At 40.7% G+C, this 27671-nt stretch overlaps 1 protein-coding gene across 1 annotated transcript in view; it reads left to right on the top strand.

Moving 5' to 3' along the window:
- LOC140686648 (serine/threonine-protein kinase Nek10-like) overlaps positions 1–27671 on the top strand; it is a 72507-nt gene that overhangs the window by 4673 nt on the left and 40163 nt on the right. Inside the window, exons 5-9 of the mRNA XM_072940851.1 lie at positions 117–187; positions 8877–9090; positions 17617–17809; positions 17893–17979; positions 19451–19505. Of these exons, the coding sequence (XP_072796952.1) occupies positions 117–187; positions 8877–9090; positions 17617–17809; positions 17893–17979; positions 19451–19505 (620 nt within the window). The remainder of the gene's footprint in view (positions 1–116; positions 188–8876; positions 9091–17616; positions 17810–17892; positions 17980–19450; positions 19506–27671) is intronic.

Here is a 27671-nt window from a genome sequence, read left to right as displayed (position 1 = left end):
ATGAAAATGTGTGCATGAGTTTATGATGCTTGTTGAGTAACTAGTTTTGTGGCCAAGGACCACCCCCTAGAGGCACCGTGGGTCCTTTATGTACATCACTCTCCTCTGTTTGGCAGATCGTGGAGGCGGTGTATGAACCAGTGCCGGAAGGCATCTACTCTGAAAAGGTGACCACCACCATCAGCAGGTAGTTTTGTCTCACAACTGCGAACCTGTCGGGATTACCAAGAAATACCTCACAAAGTCACTATGTAAATATTTACAAAGAGGAAGGGATCACAAAGAACCCAAGCCTAGAAAAACGTTTGTGCATCACCAGTCACGGGGACCAATTGGAAGTCACCCAAGTGTCCAAGAAGACGTAGGACATTGACTTGACATACTGCGACCATTAGATTGATGATTCAGAAGACTTTGTATCAGCCTGTGAAACAAGTGTGATCTGAAGCTTAGGAAAACAAACAAAGACAAAAATACTTGTAGATGTGAAAAAAGGCTGGGCAAGAACACTGGAAACTAAAAAAGGCCACGTCAGATGATAAAATTACAAGCATTTTTTTATTCCTTTTTTTAAGTTGGTAATATTCTATTTTTAAGTTGATAATGTTATATAATAATTTCTCAAAGAAAGTCAGAAAGAAGTGCTCCAGCTAGCCAGGTAGGAGGAGTGTAATGAAAGTCCTTATCCCTTTGGAATCTCAAAGTTCTGTCCCCACAGGGCTTGTCTCAGCTGACCTCTCCCATGCTCTCTGCCCCCTCCGCCCCATCCACAGGGAGCCCCTGTGCGTCTCAGTAAGCACCCTCCATTTGGCCCGTCTCTCCTCCCCTTCCCCTCCACCCCATTCTCTTCCCTCTGATACACGTGTGGTAGAGGCCCTCCCTTCCTCTGGGTCGCTGCTGAGATTGGAGCTCTGTGTTACCGGGGCACCCTGAGGCCTCCCAGCCTCCCAGCACTTGCCCGCTTTGCAGAGTTCATGGACCCCACCACCACTAACCTAATGCATGTGCCTGCGGCCTTGTTTCTTTGTTGTCTCTCTTCCCCACCAAAAGGAAAACTCCACAAAAGTAGGGGCTTTTTAAGTTTACTTTACAGCTGTTCAGTGCCCAGAGCGATGCCCAGTGCAAAGCAGACGCTTAACAATTGTCTGGTTGTATGCATAAGTGACCTTTACCTGCCTGACTGTTACTTCTGGACCATCTTCTGTTCTAAAGTTGGCCCCAGAGTATTACTCCGCCCCATCAAGCCAAGTCAGATCCTTATTATTGTAATAGAAATCCGAGGGTCACCTCAGATAGAATCTTCATCGTCCCTCTGGCCAGTTCCCTTCAGACTCATTTCTGTGTCTGTCCTCGCTCAGCACCGTCTCTGACGTAATGGAATAGACACGCTGCCATGGCTGCGCCCCTTCCCTCTGGCTTCCCCTCCCAGCCCATTGTTCAGGCATAATGGATACTCCTCATGTGTTTGTAGGATTGTATCTTGAATCCTTCCTCGCTCAGCACGACGCTGCCCTACGTCCTAAGCACCTCAGGCCCAGCAGTGGCTGAGTTTCACTAACTGTGGACTCTGAGCAGTCTGACTATTTTCTCTGCACCTGTTTCCTCATCTGATAAAGTGGGGATCACAGCAGTACCAGCCTCATCAGGCTGGTGTGGTGATTATACGAAGTAACACGTGCAAATCACTTAGCACAGAGCGTGGCTGCGGATAATCTGGAGCCATGCTGGCAGTTCTCATTGTTAATGTCCCGGCCAGTGAGCTCACATCCCTTTCTAAATCATCTGAATTCCATGTTTACCAGATCTGCCCTCTTGCTGATGAATCCAGACAAACGTATTTAAAATGCTCGTCTGCTGTTCTCTGCTATTTGCTTTCTGGGAAATGCCTTAAAAATTCAGGAAGTCTCCAGAGATGTCAAACCAGGAGAACCAAACTGACTCATTGAAGCTCTCCTTTTCTTAGGTATTTGATTGCCACAAAGTCTGGGGGACGTAGTGTGGAGAAAAAGTACAGAGACCTTGTTCTGACCTTGTGGCACTGGGCAGACAGGGCCTTCACTTGCTCCTGATCGTCCCCTTGGCTGTTGGTATCCACGCCTCTTAGTAGCAGAGTCAGCGTTAGATCCCAGCATTATCATGAAAAGCTTAAGAACCTTAGTAGGTTCTAGAATCAAGTAGATTCTAATCCCCTCATCCACTCACCTTAACCTTCCCGAGCCCCACTCTTCCCGTCTGTCATGTATGGGTAGCAGTAGTAACCACTCACGGGCTTGCTTTGAAGCTGGAATAAGATCGGGCTTCTGATGCTCTTAGCACGGTACCCAGCACATAGTAAGTCCTCCATAAAATTAGGTATTGGCATTATTAATAATATTATTTATGGAATGAAGCATATAAAAATTAAGATGTATTTGATGAAGGATGGTAAAGGGGGAAATGAGATTACAGAAGGACTTGGTCTAGTCTGGGGATCGGGGAAAGTTTCTCTGAAGAAAGGACATATAATCTGAGACCCAGACATTCAGTAACTTTCAGTGAGCAGAGCGGAGAAAGCACTTCACAGACCCGCATCTCTGAAGGCTTCCCTCAGCGGGACAGCTTGTTGGTCTGAAGAACTGGAAGAAACTGGAGATGCAGAACAGCAAGCAAAGAAGAAAACAGACAGTGAGTGGGTCTGGGAAGCTGCCAGGGGCCAGGGTTGACTAGCTGCTGTAGGCCACATCGAGGGCTTGAATTTATATCTCCAGCACTGAGGAGTGGACTGAAGGGCTATTAATGGGTTGAGACATAGTGAAGATTTCTTCTTCAGCAAGGACCATTCCTCTAGGGAATAGAGCAGGGGGTGTGAGAAGGGAGGGAAAAGCAGGTCCACCTGTGCTGAGTGGTGACGGTGGCTTTGACTGGACTGGTGGTGGTGTTGATGGAGAGAAGTGGGGTTGTTTTGCTGTGTGTTGAAAGTTGAGTCAATAAATGTTGGAGTTCAGTTATACGAGGATGAAAAAATACTTAAGTTAACTGGGAAAATGGAATGACACTGAGAATATTAAAACAAGTGGATTTGTGATGTGGAACTTCAGCAAATGGAACCAAGCCCATGGAGTAGAAGTTCTGGGGAGGCCAGGGTTAGCTCACCGTTAGGGAGTGTGTGTCAGAATTAGAGTTTCCACAGTGGAGCAGGCTGCTGGGTGGGTGGTGAGTCCCCTGTCAACCAGGTTGTTTAAGAGGATGGACGATCACCAGTAGGGGACAACGCAGTAAATGTTTTGAGTACACTTCTAATTCAAAATATTAGGGTGCCCATAATTAGTAGGAACTGAGCCTGAAATTTTATGACTGACTACAAATTCAGATTGCAGCATGCAGCCTGTAACAGATACAGTGTTCACTGAAAGTTGTTCAAGACTCAGTGCCTGGGTTCATATCCCAAATTTTATCTTTAGAAAATTTGACATACAACCAAAACCCATTGTGAGTTGCATGCAGTTACATATTCCAATTGCTTTGGATTTGTAGTCTTTAAAAATTAAATTTAAAAAGAACTAGGGAACAAATTCAATATCCTGTTTTCTTAGTTTCTCAGCAGGCTTTTAAATTGGGAGAATAGCTTGGTAGCCCAGAAGAGTCTGGGGCAGAAAATACGATTTTTGTTGCTCTACCCAACACCAGCATTGCTGTTTTTGCCTCCCAGTCCACTGTTAAGAGAGTGTTTACTTTTTAAAAAGGAAGAACATTTCCTTTTCTGCACAAAATATCCCAGTTGCCTAAGTTTTCTCTTACTACGCCTGGTTGCATAAGCCGTCTGGTGCTTTTTGTCAAAGGCAATCATAATGACAAGGCAGTGAATGCCTTCAGCTTGTTCTAAGGACATGTGGATCTTTACATTTTCACCCTCCCCTCAACTCTTTGTTTCTTAGAACATGAAATGTTTACAGTTGAACGTTATTTTCACCTGGTCTCTCACCACAGAGCAGAGACAAAGTGGGTAGGATGAGTGTAACATCCCAGATTTTTTTTTAGAACATGACATTTTATTTGATTAGAGCGTCATTAAAGCATTCGGTTGCTCCTCAGAATTCCTCTGAAATATCCAAGCAGGGAGGCATTTCAGAACAATGAGGCTGAACTGGACCTTCCGGTAGGAGATGCCCTGAGATTCCAAAACGCTGTGCCCAAATATTTTAGATTAGGGACAGGTAAATTCTTAGATGCTCACTCATCGGTTCGTTCATTTGTTCATTCATTCATTCACTTGCTGAATACCCATCAGGACCCAGACTCCATTTTACATGCTGGGGGGTCCACGGTGAAGGAGACAGGCCCCTCCTCTCCAGAAGTTTCCAGTTTCTGGTGGTGAAACAGACCGAACTATACAATGATTGTAGTAGTTTTAAGGACTTAAATATACACAGACAATGAGAACGTGAAAGGGGGAGAGTAAGTCTGTCTGAAGATGGTCCAAGAAGCCTTCCTGATGAGGTTTGGAAGAGAGGGATGAGCAGATATGGCATGTCTTTTGTGAAAGAATAGATACAGTCAGCAAAACACAAATTTAAGCAGAGGCGGGCACACAGGGCGGTGCTAGGCTGGTCGGCAAAGGACGTGGAGGAGCTTTCGGTGTGTTGCTGGTAGGGGGAAGCGGGGCTCAGGCTGTGGAAGGAGGTCAGGCTAGCTGAAGAGGGGCTGAGATAGCATGCCAGGAATTTTCTTTTTGTCCTCTTGGGCCCTGAGGGGCTGCTGAGGAGTTCTGAGTTGAGGAGTATGGTGGTCAGTTTTGGAGTATTCAGTTTACAGTATGAGTCAGAGGTGGACAAGAGACGTGTCTGTCATCTAGCAGATGGTGTCAGTGTTCCAAACAGATGATGATGAAATGGGCCTTAGCTGTGGGATCAGAGGGAAGGACCCGGATCCCAGAAACACTGAGGAGGCAGAAGTGACCGAAGCTGGTGTGGGTTCAGTGAGGGAGGGGATGGAAGAGAAAGGAAGTTATGTATTTTCTTTTTAACTTATTGAGTGTTTACAGCGTGCCAGCACTTTACAGAGATGGCTTGACGTTGTAGATACTACGATTATCCCATTTTGCTGATAGGCTCTCTGAGACACAGAAGCTAAAGCTTCCCCAAGATCAGAGTGAATAAAGGGGAACTGAGATTTAACCCCCAGCTCTCTGACTCAGAGCCTGCAGGCCTAACTGTGAGCTAACCTGTATCTCTTGGGTGGCGCCTTTTCCAACGCCAGTGACTGCAAACACAGGAAGGGAGTGACTTTGGGAGGGGAGATGACTGAATGCCAGAACAGAGGTCATTCTGGTTCCCATTTACCATAATATGTAACTGCATAATGTGTAACACTAGCTTACATTTCCTTTTTTATTAACAAAATAAAGCTCAGATGATAATTCAACTGATATGTCCACGAATCAGTTTAAATACTCACGGACTAAGACTTGAGAATATCTGCACTGATGAAGGCTTACATGCTGGGCTTTTTGCTCACATGGTATTCATGTGCAACACTTGGGCAGCCAGGCATTTTTTTATCAGTTTTCTTCTTATTATTTTTATCAGCTTTAATCTCTTTTGCCCATAAGTGAAGGTAGATGAGGAACCTGATTTAATTTGAAAGTGAAGTTCAACACTTAGCTTATCTTGAGATTATGAGCAAAAAAGTAAGAAGCTTGAATACTCGAAATTCTTAGTAGGATTGTCTTTGAATGTGTAAATATGTGGGAAGTGAAGTCTGATGGGGGAGGAACTTACAAGTTGGGGGCTTGGACCCTAGCTCATGTATGGTCTGGCCAGATCCCTGCACTCAGCTTAGACTCAGCAATCTGCCCACAGCCCTCCGGGCCTCTGCCTGGCCTCCAGTTCCATCTCCCTCTCCCTGTCCCATCGCTGCTGCCCTCTGCCCAGGGTGGGCATTGGATGTGTCAGCACGGGAGGACTGTGCCATTTGCTTCCTGTTGGCATGGAGGTTGCAATCTCGTCGGGGTCTCTTGTCTACCAGCAGTTCGGATGCTCGACTGTGGGAAGGGTGATTGACCTCTCCACTCCAGAAGTTAAAGATAAAGAGAGACTTCTAAAGGCAGCAAGAGGAAAACAAAGAGTCAGTTATAGGGAATCCCCATAAGATTGTCAGCTGATTTTTCTGCAGAAACATCGCAGGCCAGAAGAGGGCGGCATGATATGTTTAAAATGCTGAAAGAGGGAAAAAACCCTACAAAGTTGAATACTCTACCCAGCAAGGCTGTTATGCACAACTGAAGGAGAGATAGAGGTTCTCAGACAAAAGCTAAAAGAGTTTGTGTCTACTAAACAGACTTTACAAAAAGTATTAAAGGATCTTCTTTAAGTGGAAAGAAAAGGCTACAATAAGAAGGAAGAAATTATAAGAAGGGGAAAATCCCACTGGTAAAGGCTGTAGATCAAATGCAGAAAAGCTTTTGAAAAATTCAGCACCCATTCATATTAAATAATCTAAAGAAGAATGATTTATAGAGGGTGCGTATCTCAACCTAATACAGGAGATTTATAATAAACCCACAGCTAACATCATATACAATGGTGGAAAACTGAAAACTTTTCCTCTAAAATCAGGTACAAGGATCTGCACCTTCTACATTTCTACTTAACATAGCATTGGATGTCCTAGCCACAGCAATCAGAAAAGAAAAAGAAATAAAAGGAATCTATATCAGAAGGGAAAAAGTAAAATTGTCACTATTTGCAGATGACATGACACTGTACTTAGAAAACCCTGAAATCTCCACCAATAGACTATTAGAACCAATAGCTTGCTATTGAGTTGCTAATAGTTGCTTTCAGTTATAGTTGCTATTTGCATCTTGGCTTCAGGTCAGATCAAATTACATATACATATATACATATCTATATATAAACAAGCACACATAATTGTATCCAATGAGAACAAATGCAGAGCATCTGTTAGGAAACCATAATGGAGCCACATAGATTATGCAGCGCCTGCCCACGGCTCTGTTACCATGGAGACACGTGCACATTCGCACCTGATTTGCAGAGCAAGAGGACCGCGCGCTTCTCGTTACGTGGGCTGTAGTGATGTGTAGCTCCAGAGATCCGTCCGGTTTGCATTTCTGGATTTCTGAAGTAAGCACTTTGTGGTGGTTGTTTCAGAAAAACACGCCACGCCTAGAATTTGAAATTAAATCAGCGAGAACCAACTGTTTGCATTCTCCATCTTTCCTTTGCTCTACCCTCTTTAAATTGTTAACCCGAATTATTTCAAAGTGCATCCAGTGAAGAAATGAACATTAAAATACTCTGAAATCTCCAAAAAGATGAATACACAGGACTCTGTTGCTTTTCTATACACAGCAAATACTAATGAACTATCAGAAAGAGAATGTAAGAAAACGATGCTCTTTACAATTGCATCAGAAAGAGTCAAATAGCTAGGAATAATCTCAGCCATCGAAAAGAATGAAATTTTGCCATTAGCACGCACGTGGATGGACCTGGACCTGTAATGCTTAGTGAAATAAGTCAGAGAAAGACAAATACTTATCACTTATAGGTAGAATTTAAAAAGTAAAACGAAGGAATATAATAAAATAGGACAGACTCACAGATAAAGTGAACAAACTAGTGGTTACCAGTGGGTAGAGGGGTGAAGAGGTACGGACTGTAAATATGTGTATACAAATATACAAGAATGTATTGTACAGCACGTGGACTATAGCTGATACTTTGTAATAACTTTACATGGAATATAATCTATAAAAACTCACTATGTTGTATACCTGAAGCTATTTTAACATCGTAAATCATCTATCACTTAAAATAAAAGAAAAAAGAAAATAAAAAAACCCTCAAATAAATAAATACAAGAAAGAATAATAAGGAAAATTATAAATTAGAGTGTTATTTTTTCTTCTGTTACTGATAGCAATTTTGTGTAGTAATTCCTGTGCATTGCCTGGAGACATCGTTATAGGTGAAAGTTGTGTTAACTATGGGTTGCTAAATCAAATAGAAGGTGTGAAAATTAGATCTTTTTCTCCAAGTCCAAATAAGTTAAAATTTATTGAGAAGTACACATGATTCAGTGAAATTAGAGCTTTTGATTTTTTAAAAAATAGACTAAATAGTACAGTGAGTGCCAGAAGTATTTAAATTATGCTAAGCATTGATCTTGATAACCGGCTCCCCGGGCACCTGGAGTAGCCTTCTGCTGGGGGTTGGCTGTGACGGGAGCAGTCCTCACTTTAGTGGGCTGATTGGTGTTTCCTACCTCCAAAATCTGAGAAAATTTCGGCATGCAGTGTGTCAGATTAGCTGCTTTAAAAAAGAGCACTCCACACACCTTAAACCACCAAGTAACTGGGTTGAATTTTGTTTTTATGAAGTCGTGTTTTCTAAGAATCACTCATCAAGACGTGTTGACATTACCCCCGCACAGCTGGGAAAGTCACTAAGCTGTGATGCCCCACCCCACCCCACCACCAGAATCCTTCCTTCCTTGTGGTGCATCACGTGTGATGTTATTGGGACCCCTCTTTGTTTCACTGGCCAGCGAGGCTGTGTGGTTTTGGAAAAGAGCCACTTACCCAGGAAAAGCAGACCCCGCCCACCCCTCCTGAGACCGAGGAGCAGCTTCCTGTGTGTCCTCTGACCCTTGCCCACCAGCCCCCCTGCAAGGAGAAAAGTGCTGTCCCCTTCTCCTTCCCAGACTTTCCAGATGTCTTCTGAGAAGTCTCAGACTGAACACTGTGCTCGAGGTCTGTCTCACCCCAGTTTCTCTTGGGTGCAGACGCCGTGGTGGACACACAGCGGCATTTACCCTTGACCCTCCACACCCCGCGGCCTGGTCCTGACTGTGATTAGCTTATTTTCTCTTAGATGCCTCACGCTGGATGCAGAAGCCCGCCCAGATATTGTAGAAGTCAGCTCCACGATAGCCGATGTCATGATGAAATATTTAGACAGTTTATCCACATCCCAGCTGGCCCTGGAGAAGAAGCTGGAAGGGGAACGGAGGCGCACACAGCGGTATTTTATGGAAGCCAACCGGAACGCCGTCACCTGTCAGCATGAGCCTGCCCTGCTGTCTCACGTAAGTGACAACCTTTCAGTCTCTTCAGGATGCTTTCTGCTACACTCTCTGAGGCCTATCATGCTTGTGCTAAGGAAGATTCGTCTTAAGTTAGAAAAATATTCATTGCTACATATAATATTTCACCATTATATAGTTATATATTTGCATATATTTTGATACCTTAAAATAAGTCACTATAATTGATGTTCCAAAGGTGTAATGCATAATTTGTTGTAAATTATAAAACCAGAGTTATCAAAAAGATCTCTTAGAAATTCTTCGTTTATAATCTCTGTATGAATAGCAGAGACTGCTTATAATTAACTTCTTCAGCAATCTGGAAATACGGATGAAAATGCTGTATGTTGATTTAGAGAAGGAAATCGTATTTGTCTTAAAATGTTTTTTATTAGTCTATGTAATTGCTTTCATTAGTCTTGGTGATGGTAATAATTTTGCCATGGTATAAATCAGAATGTGCGCTGTTATTTTTCTTGCCAGTAACCTTTAAATTATTTAGATACATAAGTTGATTTCTGAGTGTTGTTTGAAAAGGGATGCCAGAGCTACAAATACCCAGAAGGGCAAGTGGTGGTGCCGGTGACCCCCTTGTTGGTGTCCCTTATCTTCCTTCCTCTGTGCCTTTGTTCTGTCATGACCCGTAATCCATCCTTCGCTCATGCTCTGGGGTCCCCGAAAGTAGGGGTTTAGTAAGGGACCCTCCAACCTGTAAGTGTTCTTTAATACCCTCCTGGAGGTGGGCCCAGTGCAGTAGGGTCATAAGGCATCCTTGATCAGGATACCTGGTCATCCATTTCTTTTCCAGAATCCAAAGGACCTGCTGTGGCTCAGCTGGGAAAATGAAGTGACAAATCGGTCTCAAGGAAGAGTCAGTTTTGGTTTCTCAAGTAACAGCATTTCCAGCAAACTCTTCTGTTTTTTTTCCCACAAGAAGGAAAGCACTACTGTTTGATGGGTTTCTCTTTCCATACTTGGTATCCAGAAATTAAACTTCCATTGTTGGTTTCTTTTTTATGGATTTTATTTTATTTTTAAATTTTTCTTAGTACAACCATGCCTTTCATTTTCACTTTACATGTTTTTATATAATTGAGGTATAGTTGATTTACAATATTATATTGGTTTCAGGTGTACAACTTAGTGATTTGGTATTTTTATAGATTGTGGTCCATTTAAAGTTGTTATAAAATCCTGGCTGTAGTCTCTGTGCTTTACATTACATTCTTGTGTCTTACTCAAATTATACCTAGTAGTTTGTGCCTTCTAATTCCCCACCCTATCTTGCCCCTCCTCCTTCTGTCTCCCCATTGGAAACCACTGGTTTGTTCTCTATATTTGTGAGTCTGATTCTATTTATTATATTCATTTGTTTGTTTAATTTTTTGAGATTCCACATGTAAGTGATAACATACAATACTTGTCTTTCTCTGTCTGAGTCATTTCACTAGGCATAACACCCCCGGGTCCATCCATGTGGTTGCAAATGGCAGGATTTCATTCTTTGTTTATGGCTGAGTAGTATTTCATTGTGTATATATACCACCTTTTCTTTACAATTCTGCTTATGTTATCCTCTAGGAGTTTTAAGGATTCCAGTGTTAGATTTAGATCTTTCATCCATTTTGATTTTATTTTTGTATATGATGTGGGAAAATATTCTAGTCTCATTGTTTTTTGACATGGAGCTGTCTTGTATTTCCAGCACCACTTATTGAAGACAGTATCTTTTTCCCTTTGTTGTAGAGTAATTGACAATAAGTGCATGGGTTTATTTCCTTGCTCGATTCTGTTCCATTAAAGTATGTGTCTGTTTTTGTGGCAAAACATAATGTTTTGGTGACTGTAGTTTTTCATTATAGCCTGAAGGAAACATGAGTGCTCTGACCTTCTTTCTCAAGGTTGCGTTAGCTATTTGAGGTCTTTTGTGTTTCCATACAAACTTCAGAATTATCTCTTCTGCCTCTGTGACAAATGCCGTTGGTATTTTGATAGGGATTGCATTGCATGTGTAGACTGCCTTAGTTGGTATGGTCATTTTCACAATATTAATTCTTCCAATCCATGAATGCCGTATATTTGTCCATTGTTTTGTGTCCTCTTCAATTTTTGTTTATTATTTTGTTATTTTATTTTAGTGAAGAGAGGAGGTAATTAGGTTTATTTATTTTTATAAGAGGGGCTGAGAACTGAACCCAAGACGGCATCCATGCTAAGCATGTACTCTACCACTGAGTTACACCCTCCCCTCTCTTCAATTCTTTTCATCAGTATCTTATAGTTTTCCAAGTACAGGTTTTTTGCCCTCTTAATTAGATTTATTCCTAGGTATTCTATTGTTTTTGATGGGTGGTAAATGGATTTGATTTCTTAATTTCTCCTTCTGATAGTTTGTTCTTAATGTACAGAAATGTAACAGATTTTTGAATATTAATTTTGCATCCTGAAACTTTACTGAATTCATTGATGAGTTATAGTAGTCTTTTGGTGGCATCTTTATGATTTTCTATTTTTAATATCATCTGCAAATTGTGAGTTTTACTTCTTTCTTTCTAATTTGGATTTCTTATATTTCTTTTTGTGATCAGTGTGGGTAGGACTTCCAACATTATGTTGGATAAAAAGGATAAGATTGGGCATTCTTCTCTTGTTCCTGATCCAAGAGGAGATGCTTTTAGCTTTTCACTGTTCAGTAGGATGTGAACTGTGGGTTTATCATATATGGCCTTTATTTTGATGAAGTATGTTCCCTCTTATACCCACTTTCTGAAGGTTTTTTTTATTATAAATATATGTTTTTAATATACGTTTATTGAAGTATAGTCAGTTTGCAATGTTGTGTCAATTTCTGGTGTACAACACAATCCTTCAGTCATACAGGAACATACATATATTCCTTTTCATATTCTTTTTAATCTTAAGTTACTACAAGATATTGAATATAGTTCCCTATGCTATATGGTATAAACTTGTTGTTTATCTATTTTGTATAATACTAGATAGTATTTGCAAATCTCAAACTCCCAATTTACCCCTTTCTACCCCCTTTACTCCCTGGTAACAATGTTTATTTTTTGTCAGTGAGTCTGTTTCTCTTTTATAAATAGGTTTGTTTGTCTTTTTTTTTTTTATATTCCACATATAAGTGATATCATATGATATTTTCTGTTCTCTTTCTGGCTTACTTCACTTAGAATGACATTCTTCAGGAACATCCATGTTGCTGCAAATAGCATATTCATTATTTTTTATGGCCGATTAATATTCCATTGTATAAATATACCACATCTTCTATATCCAGTCCTCTTTCAATGGACATTTAGATTGTTTCCATGTCTTGACTATTGTAAATAGTGCTTCTACGAACATTGGAGTCCATGAATCTTTTTGAATTAAGGTTCCCTCTGAATACAAGCCCATGAGTGGGATTCCTGGGTCATATGGTAAGTCTATTCCTAGTATTTTGAGGAATCTCCATACTGCTTTCCACAGTGGTTGCAGCAAACTGCGTTCCCACCAGCAGTTTAGGAGGGTTCCCCTTTCTCCACAGCCTCTCCAGCATTTATCATTTGTGGACTTTTGAATGATGGGCATTCTGACTGGTGTGAGGTGATACCTCATTGTAGTTTTGTTCTGCATTTCTCTGATAATTAGCAATATTGAGCATTTTTCATCTGCCTATTGGCCATTTGTTTGTCTTCATTGGAGAATTGTTTGTTTAGGTCTTCTGCCCATTTTTGGACTGGGTTGTTTACTTTTTTATTATTAAGATGCGTGAGCTATTTATATATTCTGGAAATTAAGCCCTTGTCAGTCTCACTTTTTGCAAATATTTTCTCCCATTCCATAGGTTGTCTTTTTGTTTCACTTATGATTTCCTTCGCTGTGCAAAAGCTTATACATTTAATTAGGTCCCATTTGTTTATATTTGCCTTTATTTCTATTGCTTGAGTTGACGGCCCTAGGAGAACATTGCTGAGATTTGTGTCCAATAATGTTTTGCCTGTATTTTCTTCTAAGAGGTTTATAGTATCTTGTCTTATATTTAGGTCTTTAAGCCATTTTGAGTTTATTTTTGTGTATGGTGTGAGGGAGTATTCTAATTTCTTGATGTGCATGCTGCTGTCCAGTTTTCCCAACACCATTTGCTGAAGAGACTGTCTTTATTCCATTGTATGTTCTTGCCTCCTTTGTCAAAGATTAGTTGACCAAAAGTTTGTGGGCTCATTTCTGGGCTCTCTATTCTTTTCTATTGGTCTATATGTCTGTTTTTGTACCAATACCATGCTGTCTTGATGACTGTAGCTCTGTAGTATTGTCTGAAGTCTGGGAGAGTTATTCCTCCAGCCTCTTTCTTTCTCTTCAGTAATGCTTTGGCAATTCTAGGTCTTTGATTGTTCCATATAAATTTTATTAAGATTTGTTCTAGTTCTGTGAAATATGCCCTGGGTAATTTGATAGGGATTGCATTAAATCTGTAGATTGTCTTGGGCAGTGTGACCATTTTAACAATATTGATTCTTCCAATCCAAGAGCATGGGATATCTTTCCATTTCTTTAAGTCATCTTTAATTTTCTTAGTCAGTGTTTTGTAGTTCTCCATGTATAAATCTTTCACTTCCTTGGCCAGGTTTATTCCTAAGTATTTATTTTTGGGGATGTAATTTTAAAAGGGATTGTTTCTTTACTTTCTGCTCCTGCTATTTCTTTGTTAGTGTAAAGAGATATAGCCGATTTCTGTATGTTGATGTTGCATCCTTCTACCTTGCTGAATCCTTTATCAGCTCTAGTAGTTTCTGTGTGGAGCCTTTAGAGTTTTTATATATATAGTATCATGTCATCTGCATGTAAACACAGTTTTACCTCTTCTCTTCTAATTTGGATCCCTTTTATTTTTTTTTTCTTGTCTAATTGCTATGGCTAGGACTTCTAGTACTATATTGAATAGAAGTGATGAGAATGGGCATCCTTGTCCCTTTCCAGATTTTAGTGGGAAGTCTTTCAGCTTTTCACCTTTGAGTATTATGCTTGCTATAGGTTTTTAATAGGTTTTATTATGTTGAGATATGTTCCCTCTATACCCACTTTGATAAGAGTTTTTATCATAAATAGGTTTTTAATTTTATCAAATGCTTTTTCTGCGTCTATTGAGATGATCATGTGATTTTGTCCTTTCTCTTGTTGATGTGGTGTATCATTTTGATTCATTTGCATATGTTGAACCATCCTTGTGTCCCTGAGATGAACCCAACTTGATAATGTTGTATAATTTTTTTATGTGTTTTTGGATTCTGTTTGCTAATATTTTGTTGAGGATTTTCCCCTTTCATTTCTTAATTTGTTTTTTGATTTCTCTTTCTCTTTTCTTCTTGGTGAACATGGCCAGAGGTTTTTTATTTTGTTTAGTCTTTAAAAAAAACCAGCTCTTGATTTGATTGTTTTTTTTTATTTTCTATTTTATTTATTTCCTCTCTGATCTTTATTATTTCTTTCCTTTTACTAGCTTTAGGTTTTATTTGTTCTCCTTTTTGTAATTCTTTTAGGTGGTAGGTTATGTTGGTTATTTGAGTTTTTTCTTGTTTTTTGAGGAAGGCCTGTATCACTGATAACTTCCCTCTTAGGACTGCTTTTGCTGCATCTCATAGATCTTATGTGGTTGTGTTTTCGTTGTCATTTGTTTTAAGGGATTTTTAAACTTCCTCTTTGATTTTATTGTTGACCCATTTGTTTTTTAGTAGCATGTTGTTTAGTCTCCAGGCAACTGTTTTTCTTCTCACTCTAGTTGTTTTCTAATCTCATGTAGTTGTGATCAGAAAAGATACTTGATGTAATTTCTGTCCTCTTAAATTTGTTGAGGCTTGTTTTGTGACCTAGTGTTTGTTCTAGTCTAAAGAATGTTCCATGTGCACTTGAAAAGAATGTGTGTTCTGGCTTTTCTTTTTCAAATGTAATATCCTGAAAATTTAAATTAGTCTAAATGATCTGTTGTGTCATTTAGTATTCCATTGTGTTACTGGTTTTCTGTCTGGAGGATCTGTCCAGTGATGTTGGTGGGGTATTAAAGTCTCCTACTACTACTGTATTCACATCAGTTTCTCCCTTTATGTCAGTTAGTATTTTATTTATATATTTAGCTGCTCCTATATTGGGTGCATATATGTTAATGAGTGTAATATCCTCATCTTCTTGTTCCTTTATCATTAGCTAGTGTCCATCCTTATCTTTCTTTACGCCCTTTGTTTTAAAGTCTGTTTTGTCTGATACGAGTATTGCTACCCCTGCTTTCTTTTCATTTCTGTTTACATGACATATCTTTTTCCATCCTCTCATTTTCAATCTGTGTGACCTTTACCCTAAAGTGAGTGTCTAGTAAGCAGTGTATTTTATATATTTTTTGTATTGAAGTCTAAGAGCAGCATATTGTAGGCTCTTATTTTATTATCCATCTCCTACCCTTTGCCTATTGATTGGAACATTTAGTTCATTGACATTTAAAGTGGTTATTGATAGATACGTATTTATTGCCATTTTAAACCATGTTTTCCTGTTGGTTTTATATTTCTTCCTTGTTTCTTTTTCTTTTGTGGTTTGATGTTTTTCATATTATAGTTGAGTTCTCTTCTTTTGGGTTTTTGTGACTCTATTATATGGTTTTGGTTTGTGGTTACCATGTTTTTCATATATGTTAACCCATTATTATATATACTTGATTTAGACTGGTCATCATGTTAGCTCAAATACGTTATTAAAAAAAAAGAAAAAATCTGCATTTTATTATTCACCTCGTCCACATTTTGTGATTTGATGTTCTCTTTTACATCTTCATGTTTATCTTTCTGCTGTTCATGGTAGTTATCATTTGCTTTTCTAGTTACAGTTTTCTTTTCTATAGATTCTTGCTTCTTTTCTACTCAGAGAAGACCTTCCAATATTTATTTTAGGATAGGTTTAGTATTGTTCTATTTTAATTTTTAGTTGTCTGAGAAATTATCTGTCTCCCCTAATCTAAATATTAACATTTCTGGGCATGGTATCCTAGGTTGCAGGTTTTTCTCTGCCAGGACTTTGGATGTACCTTGCCACTCCCTTCTGGCCTGCAACATTTCTGTAGAGAAATCAGCTGATAGCCTTATAGGAGGGGACCCCTTGAAGCTAACTCTTTGTTTTCCTCTTGCTGCCTTTGAATCCTCCCTTTAGCTTTGAATTTTGCCATTTAAATTTTAATATGCCTTGTTTCTCTTTGGGTTCATCTTGCTTGAAACCTTCTCCACTTCCTGTACCTAGATATTTGTTTCCTTCTACAGCGTTAGAAAGTTTTCAGTCATAATTGTTTCAAATATGTTTTGACCCCCTTTTCTCTTCTCCTTCTCGGGCCTCTATCATGCATAGATTGGCATGCTTTATATTTTCCCATGGGTCTCTTATATTGCCTTCATCTTTTTTCATTCTTTCTGCTGCAGTCAGTGTCCTGCCCCTCCCTTTGTGTGTGCTTGTTAACTGTGGGGCTCTTTATGGCAGATGCAGGCTCCCTTTCACACTCTCTCAGTTGTGGCCTGTACCACACTCCAGCCCCTTCAGGCTGTCTCCACCCAGCCAACCCCACTTCTCTCCCTGGAGTCTTTCCTCTGAAGCCCAGGTCAGCACCTAGCCACCACACACTAGTGGACATGTGTCTTAGGCTGGAGAATGAGCAAGATGGCACACATCCTCTGTGCTGGGCCCCCTGTTCTGTCTGCTGCATATCGAGGACTGCTCTCTCCTCTGAGCCTCTGAAATTCCCTTCTGTCCCAGCTAGTCTCCCGACTGGTGAATAGGCTTCCAAAGGTGAGGGAACTTTCCCTCTTCCATAGCTCCCTCCCAGGGGCACAGGTGCCATCCCGATTCTTTTTTTTTGTCCCACCCAGTTACATGGTGATCTGTCTCATATGAGAAGTTTTGATTGTATGAGATATTCTGTCAGAGTTAAGCATTCTGTGAGCACTATATTCCAAAAGTAGAAGTGTTTTTGATGTATTTATGTGAGGAGATGAGTTCCACATCCTTCTAGTCTGTCACCCTGATCCAACTGCCCCTTATTTATACCTTTAGTTGTAGAACATATTTTCTTCTGGATTCGAGTCTTTCTCACCACCAGTTGCTCTGTAAGTGCTTGGCATTGTGGTATGCCTAGGGAGGAGGTGAGAACAGCACATTTCTACTCTTGCATCTTGGCCACCTACGTCCAGAATTGTTCTGCACATCTATTCCTTAGTGCTAACTTTTCTTTCACCAGACAGCACAGACCTTTGCTACTAAACACTTTGCCACACCCATTCTTTTTTGTCCAGTGGTAGCTTGCAGACCCACTTTTTTTGTCATCATGGACTCCATGAACTTTATAGCATATGTGTCAGTGGACCCACTGATGTGACTTCTGCACCAATATTTGTAATGATACTTTAGCCCTTTTAAGATATATTCTAATGAGGTTTAGGTCCCACAGAAGAAAGAAAGAAGTGGGTATTAAAAACAGAATTTCTCTTTCAGGAAACCTTCGAGAAGGCAAGCTTGAGTAGCAGCAGCAGTGGAGCAGGCAGCCTGAAAAGTGAGCTTTCAGAAAGCTCAGACCTGCTCCCTGAGGGCTTCCAGGCCCCCTGTGGGAAGGACGAAGATAGGGCCTGTGACGGAATCTTGTCAGATGATACTTTCAACCTGGAAAATATTGACAAAGTTATTTCTAGTGAAAAGGTTATAGCATGAATGAACCCTTGACTCCCTTCTGTTTCAAGGTTCATTTACTTTTTATTTTTTATTAATGTGCAGATATATATTCAGAGCTCGATGATGAATTGGACATTTTGGATAACTCCAGCATCTCCAGTTCAAGCCCTTTGAAGGAATCTACATTCAGTAAGGCTTCTTTTTCTGTTTGTAGGGTTCCAGAAGGTAGTGGTTTGGGACTGGTACCCAGGAGTCAGGTAGTTGTCACCACACATATAACTGAGTGGTTTGCTTCCTAGGTGCAGTGCACATTAATTAGGACATGTGTGTCTGTCACTCCGACAAAGCCCTGAGGCCAACAGCACTGTGGTCTTCCACTGCCTCCTGTCAAATGAATAGTTTCATTATTTCTTGCAGCAAATGCAGGTTCTAACTGGGTAGTGGAGATAACTTATTTGGAAACAGACTTAACAACCCAAGGAATAATGGAGGTGACCTTCTATGAGTCTGTTGATTGGAGGTTAGAAACCTGGAGAAGAAATTCGTCTTGGTGTAGACTGTTTCATACAACTTTATTTAAAGTAATGCAAAGGGATGTATTATACTTAAAACTCTAAAGTAAAATAAATGTTTTAATTGTGTAGAATTACAGGAAAATGCTAGGTAAATTCAGTAAAAGTGAATCTTTACTCTTAATTTGAAACAGTAAAGAAAATTGTCAAGATACATTTAAATAGAGTGTAAAGAATGTTCCTTATAGAAAGATAGGATTCAGTTGACTCAACAAATCTCACCCAACAAATCTGAAACTGAAAGAAAAGACCAGTTAAAATAGTTAATGGAGAGATAAGAATGATTCTTTTAAAGAGTAAGTTGATGGAATATTAAAGAGGATAAGTAGAAATACTCTGAAATTGATTAAGTGTAAATAATCCCGTCTCGTCAGTGACTACACTGTGAACATTTCGTAAAAGAAGGTTTAGGATGTTCTCTCTGAGCATCAGAATAAAAGCCTAAGGATTTTGTTTCATTCTTCATCCCTTTCCAAAATTAATTGTTTCATCAAAATGGAGAATAGATGTTCTGGTTTTTCTGGGACAGTCACGATTTCCAACACCCTGTTCTGTTTTCCCTATAAATTCCAGGCTGCTAAATAAAATATCTTGATTTCCAACTGGGAAAACATAAATATTTTGCAATAAGAATACTCATGCATTTGAACATATGTAGCAAAACCTGGAAGCAATTAATCACTGACTGTTTTGAGATGAACTCAGGGTTGTCCATCCCCAGTAACAAGGACAAGGGGTCGGTGGGGAAGTGAGGAAGGGAAAGCTGGACCCTTAATTTGCATGTGGTTACTTATCGCTGCTTGGCAAGGGATTTAGGATGATTCTGACATAAATAGTTTATTGTACTTTGTTAGCTGATAATAATGGTGTTTCTTTCTTTAGCACCTTTTCTTTAGGGATAGACCCTTAAAAAACCTGTCAAGTAAATAGTAATTTGAAACGTGATATTTCAGCTGATGCTTTCCTAAGGGAGGACAGTCTTCACAGTAAGTACAGTTGCTTAGAGATTATTTAAACAAATGAATGAGAAAATAAATAAAACATTTGCAGCAGGAAAATGTGAAGATATTTTTATTTTCTTGTTTCAGGCACTTTAAAGATAAGATTCAGTGCTTCAGGAGGAGAAGGACAATCCCAAACAAAGTAAGTATGTACACACTGAGCTCCTGGAAATATTTTTATTTTTATTTTTTAAATTTTTGTTAAAATTTTATGTTATTGAGTTACAGTCAGTTTACAACATTGTGTGAATTTCCAGTGTAGCGCACAATTTTCAGTTATACATGAACATACATATATTCATTGTCGCATACTTTTTCACCATGAGCTACCCCAAGATCTTGTATATATTTCCCTGTGCTGTACAGTATAATCTTCTCTTGTTTATCTATTCTATATATACCTGTCAGTTTCTGCTTCTAGACTCTGCCGAGCTGAGGTTTTGGTGGCTAGACTGATACCCGATTACAGAGGCTACCATGGGCGTGCGGTCCTGGAGGCTGTTGAAGCCCACCCTGCCAGAGCTGACTCTACCATGGAGCATACTGGGAGGGGTACTAAGCTGGGGCTTGGGGCTTGAACTGGCCCTGTTATCCTCAGCCCCTCAGTCAGTCTCTCTGAGCTCAGGGAGGTAGGGCAGTTGTGCTTCCTGAGATCACTGGGGCCCTGGCTCCTTACGTCTTGTTTTTCCACATCCCCAGGGTGTAGGTCTCACGTTCATGGCAGATGTGTCAGAGGTGGACCGTGTCACAGCCACAACCCAGGTGGCAGGCAGTTGGATGTGGAAGTCGGGAAATGCCATTCCTTTTAGGGATGTGACCCAGATGTCATTCCCTTCCCTTCTGGTCACTGACCAGGACTTAGTCACGTGAACACATTTAACTGCAAGGTAGAATGAGGACAGTTGGGGCATTTGGTTCTAAAAGATTTTTATTTTGCAGCAACTTAGCACTATCTGCCACAGTTGTCTCTTGGGCTAAGGACTAAAATGAAACTCTCTGATCTGGCTTTTTGCAAGTCCCTGGTGACCTTCACAAGAGCAATTCAGTGGCCTTAGTTGAGGTTGGTGGGAGCAGAACCCTGACTGGTGGTTTTTGTGAATTGCAGAGGCAGGGGTGAGGAGCAAGTTGGAGAAGGTGAGATGTGAGCTGGACCGTGACCTGGTGGGAAATGTTTGATGGGAAAGGCCTTCTAGAATCAGGATGACTGTGGGTGAGTGGCCTGAGGGGAGACTGAAGACAGAGGAGAACTGAGCAGCTGGAGCCAGAGAGCAGGCCTGGGAAGGCAGGAGGGACAACACTTCATCTGTGTCTGAAGAAAAGGAGGCAAAGATAACACTCAGCCCAGGAGGCAAAGAAGAGGATGATTACGCTTGGTGGTTTCTATTTATTACGTGAAGTTCCAGGTCTGCTGCCGAGAGGATGATCTAGACTCAGGAGTATGGTCAACTATGAAGAGCCGGTACTGAGGTGGCAGGAGACTAAGCAGGGAGAGGTTGAAGGGCTGCCCGCAGCTCCGGGTCTGCAGCACCAGTGCAGGCTGGGTCCGTGTCAGTGGTGGTGACAGCCCGCAGGCGTGGAGCCGCGGGTGATGCTGGCCGAGGCAGTGGCTGAGGGCTGGTGATAAAAGGCTGAGGCTGTGGATCTGCTTTACCAGTCGGGCTTTGTGGGTGCAGCAGGAGATCCTGACTCGGGCTGACCTGTGTAACAGGCTTCATTAGAAGGCCATGGGGGCTCACAGAATTAGGAACCCACAGAATCAACCTACCAATGGGCAGGAGCCAGGTCGGCCCAGGAAGCCTGTGGAGGAGGCACTCCTGGAAGAATTGTGAAGGCTGTGACGTTGGGCCAAACGATCTCCCAGCTCATTTGTTCCTTCTCTCTGTCACCTCTCTTAGGATCCAATGCGAGAGAGTCGGGTCGGCCTGGCTTGGATCAGGCCCTGTCACTGCTGTGGGGAGGGCCGAGTCCCTTCAGGTCCCTCCAGGGGCTGTGTGCATGCCGAGCAGTCCAGATGGGGCCACAATCAGTGCTGGGTTAGAGAGTGCTGGGAAAAGCATCGTGGAAATGAACTTCAGGATGGAGAACCTGCCTGGCAAAGTCCCGAGGCCTTCAGTTAGGCGGCAAAGGAAGGCGCACGTGGAAAATCAATTCTGTTGGGTCAAAGATACCACCTCACTGATAACTTTATCTTTTCCAAGTGAAAGTCAGGAAGGGTTAGGGTACAGCCTTTTTATTTCCTAAATCTTTTCCAGTGTTGCTAGTAGCAAAATCCAAAAAATGTATCAGAGTGTGAAATATACCAGTTACGTCAGCAAGGAATCCCGTAGGAGCCCACAGTGTTCTTCAGTGGGCCAAGGTGCGGAGAAGCAGTGGTTAGAAGACAGAGAGCAGTGGGGAGAGAGACAGTCCAGCCCCTCAAGGGAACCAGAATAAATGATGGTAGGGACTGGGCCTGGGTTAGAAGATCCCCCATCTCTGGGTCCCCATCCCTGACCCAGCAGCTCTGCTTCCAGTTGCTGCAGACAAGGACGCCACACGCAGGAGCCTGGAACATGGGAGCTGTTGCTGGCTCAGCCCAGCAAGTAAGGGGACAGGAGTGGAAGATGTGAGCTTGGCCATGGAGCTGGGGGTCTGATTGGCACCATGGAGTATCTGTGTCCTCAACTCCAGCACCAGAGTTTCTGTACCTCGACCACATTGTGAGTTCAGTAGACTTCTGTGAGCTGGTCTGTCTGCACGTGAGAGAGGGTTCCATGTCCTCCCCTAAAAGAATTAACAAGTGCACTTTGGAATCTAACTATTCCCTTTAAATTTTGTGATTACTTATATTTTTTAGAACATCTTCAAAAGACTTTTTTTCTGTATTATTGGATACTTTACTCAGTAATACAAAGTTGCTTAAGTACATAGAAGAGATAGAAAACAAGTATTTTAGTACAAAAATAATTTATGACATATGGGTGCATTCCCCAGTTAAGAGAAATTTTTATTAAGCTGGAAATTTTCAGTCAGGTGAATTTAGGAATCTTAGCATTGCCAAATAATTCTAGTCCTTTTTACCTGAAAGGATGCATGGAAAGTTGTCTTATTTGCAAGAGTTCAGTTGAACTCCAACCCTTCAAAAACAAAAGAAACATATATAGTATGTATGTTAGAGCTTGAAATAGACTTTGCTGTCTATATGTCTATAGACATCATTGTCTAAACATTTCTAGCAAATTGAATAAACTAGAATTAACAGAAAGCGGAAGTGTAATCTGAAGCTCACTGAAACGGGGACACTACAGAGTGGGCTTTAACTTGGGTTAATGACCAAGTCAACAGGGGGAAATGGCCCCAGTGTTGAGGCTGAAGAGTCAGAAGGCGTGTGCATATGTGAACCGGTGAATAGAATCTGAGCTAAAGCTGCGCCGTGTGTGGGCCAGTGTGACACCCATCACGGAGCACGGGCTGGTTTAAGGCATGCTATCGCCTCTCAGGGAACTCACAGTGTAGGGGAGACACAGGCAGACTTGACGAGAAAATACATGGCAAGAGATAGCCTACAATTCATACCAAATAAGAGGAGAGAAAGTGAGTAACTTTTTGACTTCCTTCCAGGTTACCCCCAGAGCTTCTATGAATTAAAAGGAGACCACTCCAACATACATTTATAATTCTTTAAAAGGCATTAAATAAGGCTGAAGTTATTTGCAACCTAATTTATTTAGAATTATCCTGGGTTTCTTGGTTTATTGGTATGAAATGTAAACCCCTCCCGCACTGTATTGAAAAGCTAATTGAAAAGTTAGAATCCAAAAGAAGATGGCAGAGTTACAAAATATAATAAAGATAAATGGAAAATAAAGCCTGTGGAAACTTTTGCCTATTTTGTGCCACGCATTCAGTGGAAAATGAGTTTTGACGAGACCCTGGATGAGCCTCATTGGCCCCTAGGACAAGGGAGTTGGTCCCAATGAGAAGAAGTCACAGAGAGGAGCACACTTGATCTGAGCACAACTTCAAGGATTTAGAATCCAGTCTTGATTGAGGCTGAACAGTACAGAGAGAAAGTGTAAGCATATACGCTCAGCTTCGGTCATCTCAGATACCAGGAGCTAGATTTAAGCCAATTGCCTGCTAAAGAACCAAGGCACCTCCCTAGCCACTTGAGATAGACTCTCTTGAGCAAATGGACCAGGCAAACGGATACAACATTAGCAAATGGAACTAGGAAGGGGAACTCCAGCCTCCTCCGGGAATTACTGGATTCTCAAGGCTGATGAAAGAAAGATTGATATTGAACTGGAAGGGACCATGGTGATGCGATCCAAGACATTGTCAGTTGGTAAAATTTTTTCAGGAATATAATTAATGGCAAGGCCCGGAAAGCGGCTCCAGCTCTTAGAAGTCCATATTCCTACTATGAACTATTTAGCAGAAGTCACTTGAAACCAGAAAATGATTTGTTTGGGCTCCTTTTCTTGCCAACCTCCTCCCAGATCTCAACTCTTCGTCCCTAAATCTCCAAAAGTACTGGAAGCCATACGCAAAGCTGAGGTATTGGATCAGTGGCAATTGCCGCATTCCTTGGCTCTGGATTTGCAGCCTTTCACTCATTCAAAGCAGAGTCTCCAATCTCCATTCCCAGGGCTTCAGGTACTAAGTCTCCTGTACCAGGATGTCGTGTAGCAGCCATTCCCCAAAGACCTGGAGGTGTCAGTGTAGCTTTTCTAATAGTATAGTATATGAGTAGCCCGTGGAGAACTTCCAGGTCACCCACGTTTCCTGACAATAAACAGGTCATTCAGTATTCATTCAGGATAATTTGCTTTTAGTTATGCCTTTGGTTTGCGAGAACAGAGATTTGATTTTACATCTTTATTCTTCACATGTGATTGCAGAGTTGTAAATAGTGCCCCTTGGGATACTCCTACAGATTTTTATCAATTTGAGTTGTCACCGAGTAGCTGATTTAACTACAGTCACTCATACTCTCTCGAGGGCTAACTGGTTAGCACTCCTAAAGATACAGGACTGTAAGATAACTTCATCTCCCTTACATTTAAGTTCCATCCATTAAGTAACAAAAGGCAGATGAAAATTAACTTAATGGTATGCTTCTCATAATATTGCTTTTAATGAATGCAAGCAGATCTTGTGATGGTGTTTTTGAATAAATTTTCTTGAATGAGAATGGGAGAAATTACTTGGTTTCAACAACTTCAAAGAGGTAAAATTCACACAAAATAAACTGCGCTTATTTAAAGTGTGAAAATAGATGTTCTGAGTATGCACATCCTGTGAAATCACGATTAAGATAGTGAACATATCCATCCAACAGTGTCCTGGTGCCCATTTGTCCCCTTTGCTCCTGCTGCTCACCCCCCACCCCAGGCAATCACTGGTCTGCTTGCTGCACTGTGGATTGGTTTGTGTTTTATAATTTAATAAACATGGAATTATATAGTACATACTGCCATTTGTCTGGACTTCTTGCAGTCAGGATGATTATTTCCAAATCTGTCTGTGTTGTTTTGTGTATCAACAGTTCATTCCTTTTCACTGTCAACTATTAGTCCATTATATGGATATACCTTGGGTTGTTTATCCGTTCATCTGTTAATGGACATTTGAGTTCCAGTATTTGGCTATTACACATAAACCTGCTATGAACGTTTGTGTTTGTATGGACATACACTTTTTTCCTTTGGGGTAAGTACCTATAAGTGAAATGGCTGGGTCGTATGTAGGTGTATGCTTAACTTTTTAAGAAACTCAAAGTATTTTCTAAAGCGGTTGTAGCATTTTTACACTCCCAGTTTGAGAGATTTGAACTCACATGTTGAAGTTAATTATAGTATTTGTGGAAATCGTCTCTTATTTTGATATGTACATCTCCAAAATTAGAAGAAGTTAAGAAGGAAAATGGAATTGACTTTTCATGGTCAAAGTCTTAATGAGCACAAAATATTATCTATTTTACAATAATTATGTGGAATAAATATCCTTATTGTTAATGTTTACTTGATTTTTTATTTGCATATAGACAGAGTTAACCAAAAGCTGAGTTGATGTCTGTGTCATGAAAAAAGTGCTTAAAAGTTCAACAATTAGGATGGTCTTTGAAATTTACAACTTTAATCATTTTCAATGATCTAAATGATGTAAAATTTCCTGCCTCAGTTTGCTGGGGGAAAATTACAAATGGGCTTGGTCTTTATCAGTTTGTCTGGGTTTTATAGTCTCACTTAGTTGATATATGTGTTGATAATTCTAATTCAGTGTATCATAGCACTTTATTTCAATTTACAAGAAATTATCCTACAGAGTAAAATTTGGTAATACACACAGAGGCTGCAGCCTCTTTAATACATGCACTCAAGTCCCAGTAAGCTTTGGTCACTGTACTATGATCCTCTTAAGAACATCAGTTGATTCATCAATTAGTGTTTATTACCATGTGCTGGCAGAAACCAGACTATGGCTGGCCCATCTTTGCATTCCCCAGGTCACAAATACTTGTCATTTAATAGATAAATGACCGTTATCTTAGCGTAAATTCTGTGTCTCTCTCTGTAATATGACTAAAACCTTACCTACTGGCTTAAACCTACAGCCTTTGCCATAGTCACAGATTAAGACCTTTTTAAAGATCCTGTTGCTCAGGCAGTAAGATTTTTCCATGCATGTTTGCATCCTGTTGCCAAGGCAACAGTGTAGCACGGGCAGGCTGGTTTGAGACATGGAATAGTTGGGGGTATCAGAGATGCCTGCGGTTCACAGCTTCTTTGATAAATCAGGGTATGCATAACTGTATTCAAAGATGTGACCCTGACTGCAGGCTTTATGTATAAAGATGATTGTGAACGTTTGTGACCATCCAGTATCATACATGTGACTCGAAAGACCTTGTGTAACCTCAGGACCTTGGGATCTGGCCTGTCGGTAGCAGAATCGTGCTTATTTTGACTTGCTGCTGTTCTCTCCCCTCAACTCCTTTTTCAAAGCCCAGATCTAGTTTCATTTAAGTTGAATAAATACTTGCCAGAATTGACTTGGCCTATCCGCCAATGTCACAATCAAGCAGTTTTACAAAAACAATTTACTGTCAGTAAGACAGTTCTAAAATTCCCTGGCTTATTGCTTATTAGTTTCTAGCTGTCAGTGGAGGACAGGTGGAGAGCCACAGGAGTGCCATACCCCTTCCTGTAGTGGTACCAGCTCCATTAACGTTATAGGTGGATAAGAGGCCCTTACTGAGCCGGAGAAGGCAACTATCCATAGTGTCACTTCTTCACATGGGACGTGTTTATGAGCATCACCACCTGAAAGAGACTCTGCTACTGTAAAACCCTAGTTAGCTCAGATGGTGCAGTTGCATCATCTTAATGTGTAAGGCACGTCTCTCATTTCATAAGGTTAAATGTCTCTTCTTTTTATCAGCGTTAGTGTGTTGACTGCTTTACAAGATTGAATTAAATGATGTGCTGCACTCACAATGCATGTGAAAATATTTCCGTGTTTCGGAGAGATATTTGAAAGAATTTATGAGGTATCAAGTTCTAGATTCCATCTCCTTCATGACCAAGACTCCCCAGACAAGATAATTATCCAGATAATCTACCTCCCATTGAAACAATCATTGCAAACTTGGTTTTAAACATTACAAAGCTAGTACCTCCAATTGCCACCTTACATGGAGTGGTCTGGGGTGGGAGTCGTAGGCTAACACTCATAGTCAGGGCTTCAGTTTCTGGTGTGGCTTATGAATTCTGCATAAGTCGCACCAGGGCTGAAGAGAGTTGGAAGTGATGACCTTTCAGAATTTTTGTAACCTTCCATTTCTCTGAAATTCTGTTTTATCAGTCTGAAGTGCTGTTGGTCAATGCCCATTTCCAAACTTTCAGAGGACACAAGCTTCATTATGATAAGCTTTTTCACCATAAAACATTTCTGGAATGTCCTCTTTGTGTTAAACCATTTCTATCTTTTCTAGCTTGCGTTGTCATGGAAACTACCCTCTACAACCGTAATGTTATATTGGACATAAACATTCAATCTGGTCCAGTCTAGAGGCAGACTGTCCTCAGGCTGTGCATAATTTCCATCTTTTGTCCACCCTTGTGGACCAAACAACTTTATAGTTAAAAGTTGTCCTTTCTGATTAAGAGTTTGATCTATTTTGAAATTACAGATAACTGTTTTCTTGTGATCTGTGATATAATTCCCAGAGATATGAAGTTTTTCTGCTCGACCTGTGCAATCTTGTAACTTCCAAGATTATAGAAACTGTTTCTTTTCAGCACCCCATCTCCAGTGTCTAGCA

The sequence above is a fragment of the Vicugna pacos genome, chromosome 17 (genome assembly GCF_048564905.1).
Source record: "Vicugna pacos chromosome 17, VicPac4, whole genome shotgun sequence".
In the NCBI taxonomy this organism is placed as follows: Eukaryota; Metazoa; Chordata; class Mammalia; order Artiodactyla; family Camelidae; genus Vicugna; species Vicugna pacos.
The sequence above is the reverse complement of the archived record's forward strand: the minus strand, read 5'-3'. Positions and strand labels throughout refer to the sequence as shown.